Source organism: Aptenodytes forsteri, unplaced genomic scaffold, assembly GCF_000699145.1.
Source record: "Aptenodytes forsteri isolate BGI_AS27 unplaced genomic scaffold, ASM69914v1 Scaffold147, whole genome shotgun sequence".
NCBI classification, from domain to species: Eukaryota; Metazoa; Chordata; class Aves; order Sphenisciformes; family Spheniscidae; genus Aptenodytes; species Aptenodytes forsteri.
In genome coordinates, this window is record NW_008795320.1 from 1292050 (window position 1) to 1292947 (window position 898).

Below are 898 nucleotides of genomic sequence, written 5' to 3' on the forward strand. Positions count from 1 at the left end.
ATGAGGGGGGAGATGCCCCCCCCCGCCCCTGGCCCCCCGGTCAGGGTCCGCTCCCCACTGTCACCTCCACCCAGGGTGACTCCGGGGGCCCCTTGGTGTGTGGGAAGCGGGCAGCGGTGGCCGGCGTGCTGTCCTTCATCAGCCCGCACCTCACCGACCCTTTCAAGCCGCCAGTCGCCACCTCGGCCGTGAAGCACAAGAAATGGACCCAGAAAACGCTGCGGAGAGGCTGCGGCTCCCCCCAGCCCGGGCACGCGGGACAGACAGACCACCCCTTCCTATTTACACAGACCTCGGCCGTGAAGCACAAGAAATGGATCCAGAAAACGCTGCGGAGAGGCTGCGGCTCCCCCCAGCCCGGGCACGCGGGACAGACAGACCACCCCTTCCTATTTACACAGGTTGGCTTTTAATTCTTAATACTGTCCAGAGTCCTGGTAAAATAGCATCCTTAGTACATACATACAGCGATGGGGGGAAGCGGGGCACCGCGAAACCCGGCGGGACTGTCCGCAGAGGAGGGCTGAAGCCGACGGGCACGCGTGGAGCAGAGAGGGGCGAGAGCGGGGCTGGGCGGTGGGGCTTGAATCCGGGGCCGCAGCCGCGTGCCTGGGGCGATGCTGGCCCTCCTGGCACATCCTACGCTCGGTTCACGGCACTCGGGAGTGGGGACACATGCTGCCCCCGGGGACTTTGCCCCCCTTTTCTTCAGCCCCGGCCCCGGGTCCCGCTGTGCTGGCTGCTGGCTGCTGCCTCCCAGCCGCTGCCGGAGCAGAGGTCTCCAGCGGGCAGCGGGGCGTGCACATCCCCACGGCCCCGGTGCACGTCCCTGGGAACCCCATGCATGTCCCCACAGCCCTGGTGTCTCCATGGCCTCAGTACGTACCCCTGTGACCCC

The 898-nt window shown here is 67.0% G+C and overlaps 1 protein-coding gene across 1 annotated transcript in view; it reads right to left on the minus strand.

Annotated features, from left to right (window-relative positions):
- Window positions 1-40: 40 nt before the first annotated feature.
- The window catches only part of APC2 (APC2, WNT signaling pathway regulator), a 25216-nt gene continuing 24358 nt past the window's right edge, over window positions 41-898 (minus strand). The window contains 1 exon segment of the mRNA XM_019472208.1: window positions 41-181. Coding sequence (XP_019327753.1) covers window positions 41-181 — 141 coding nt within the window.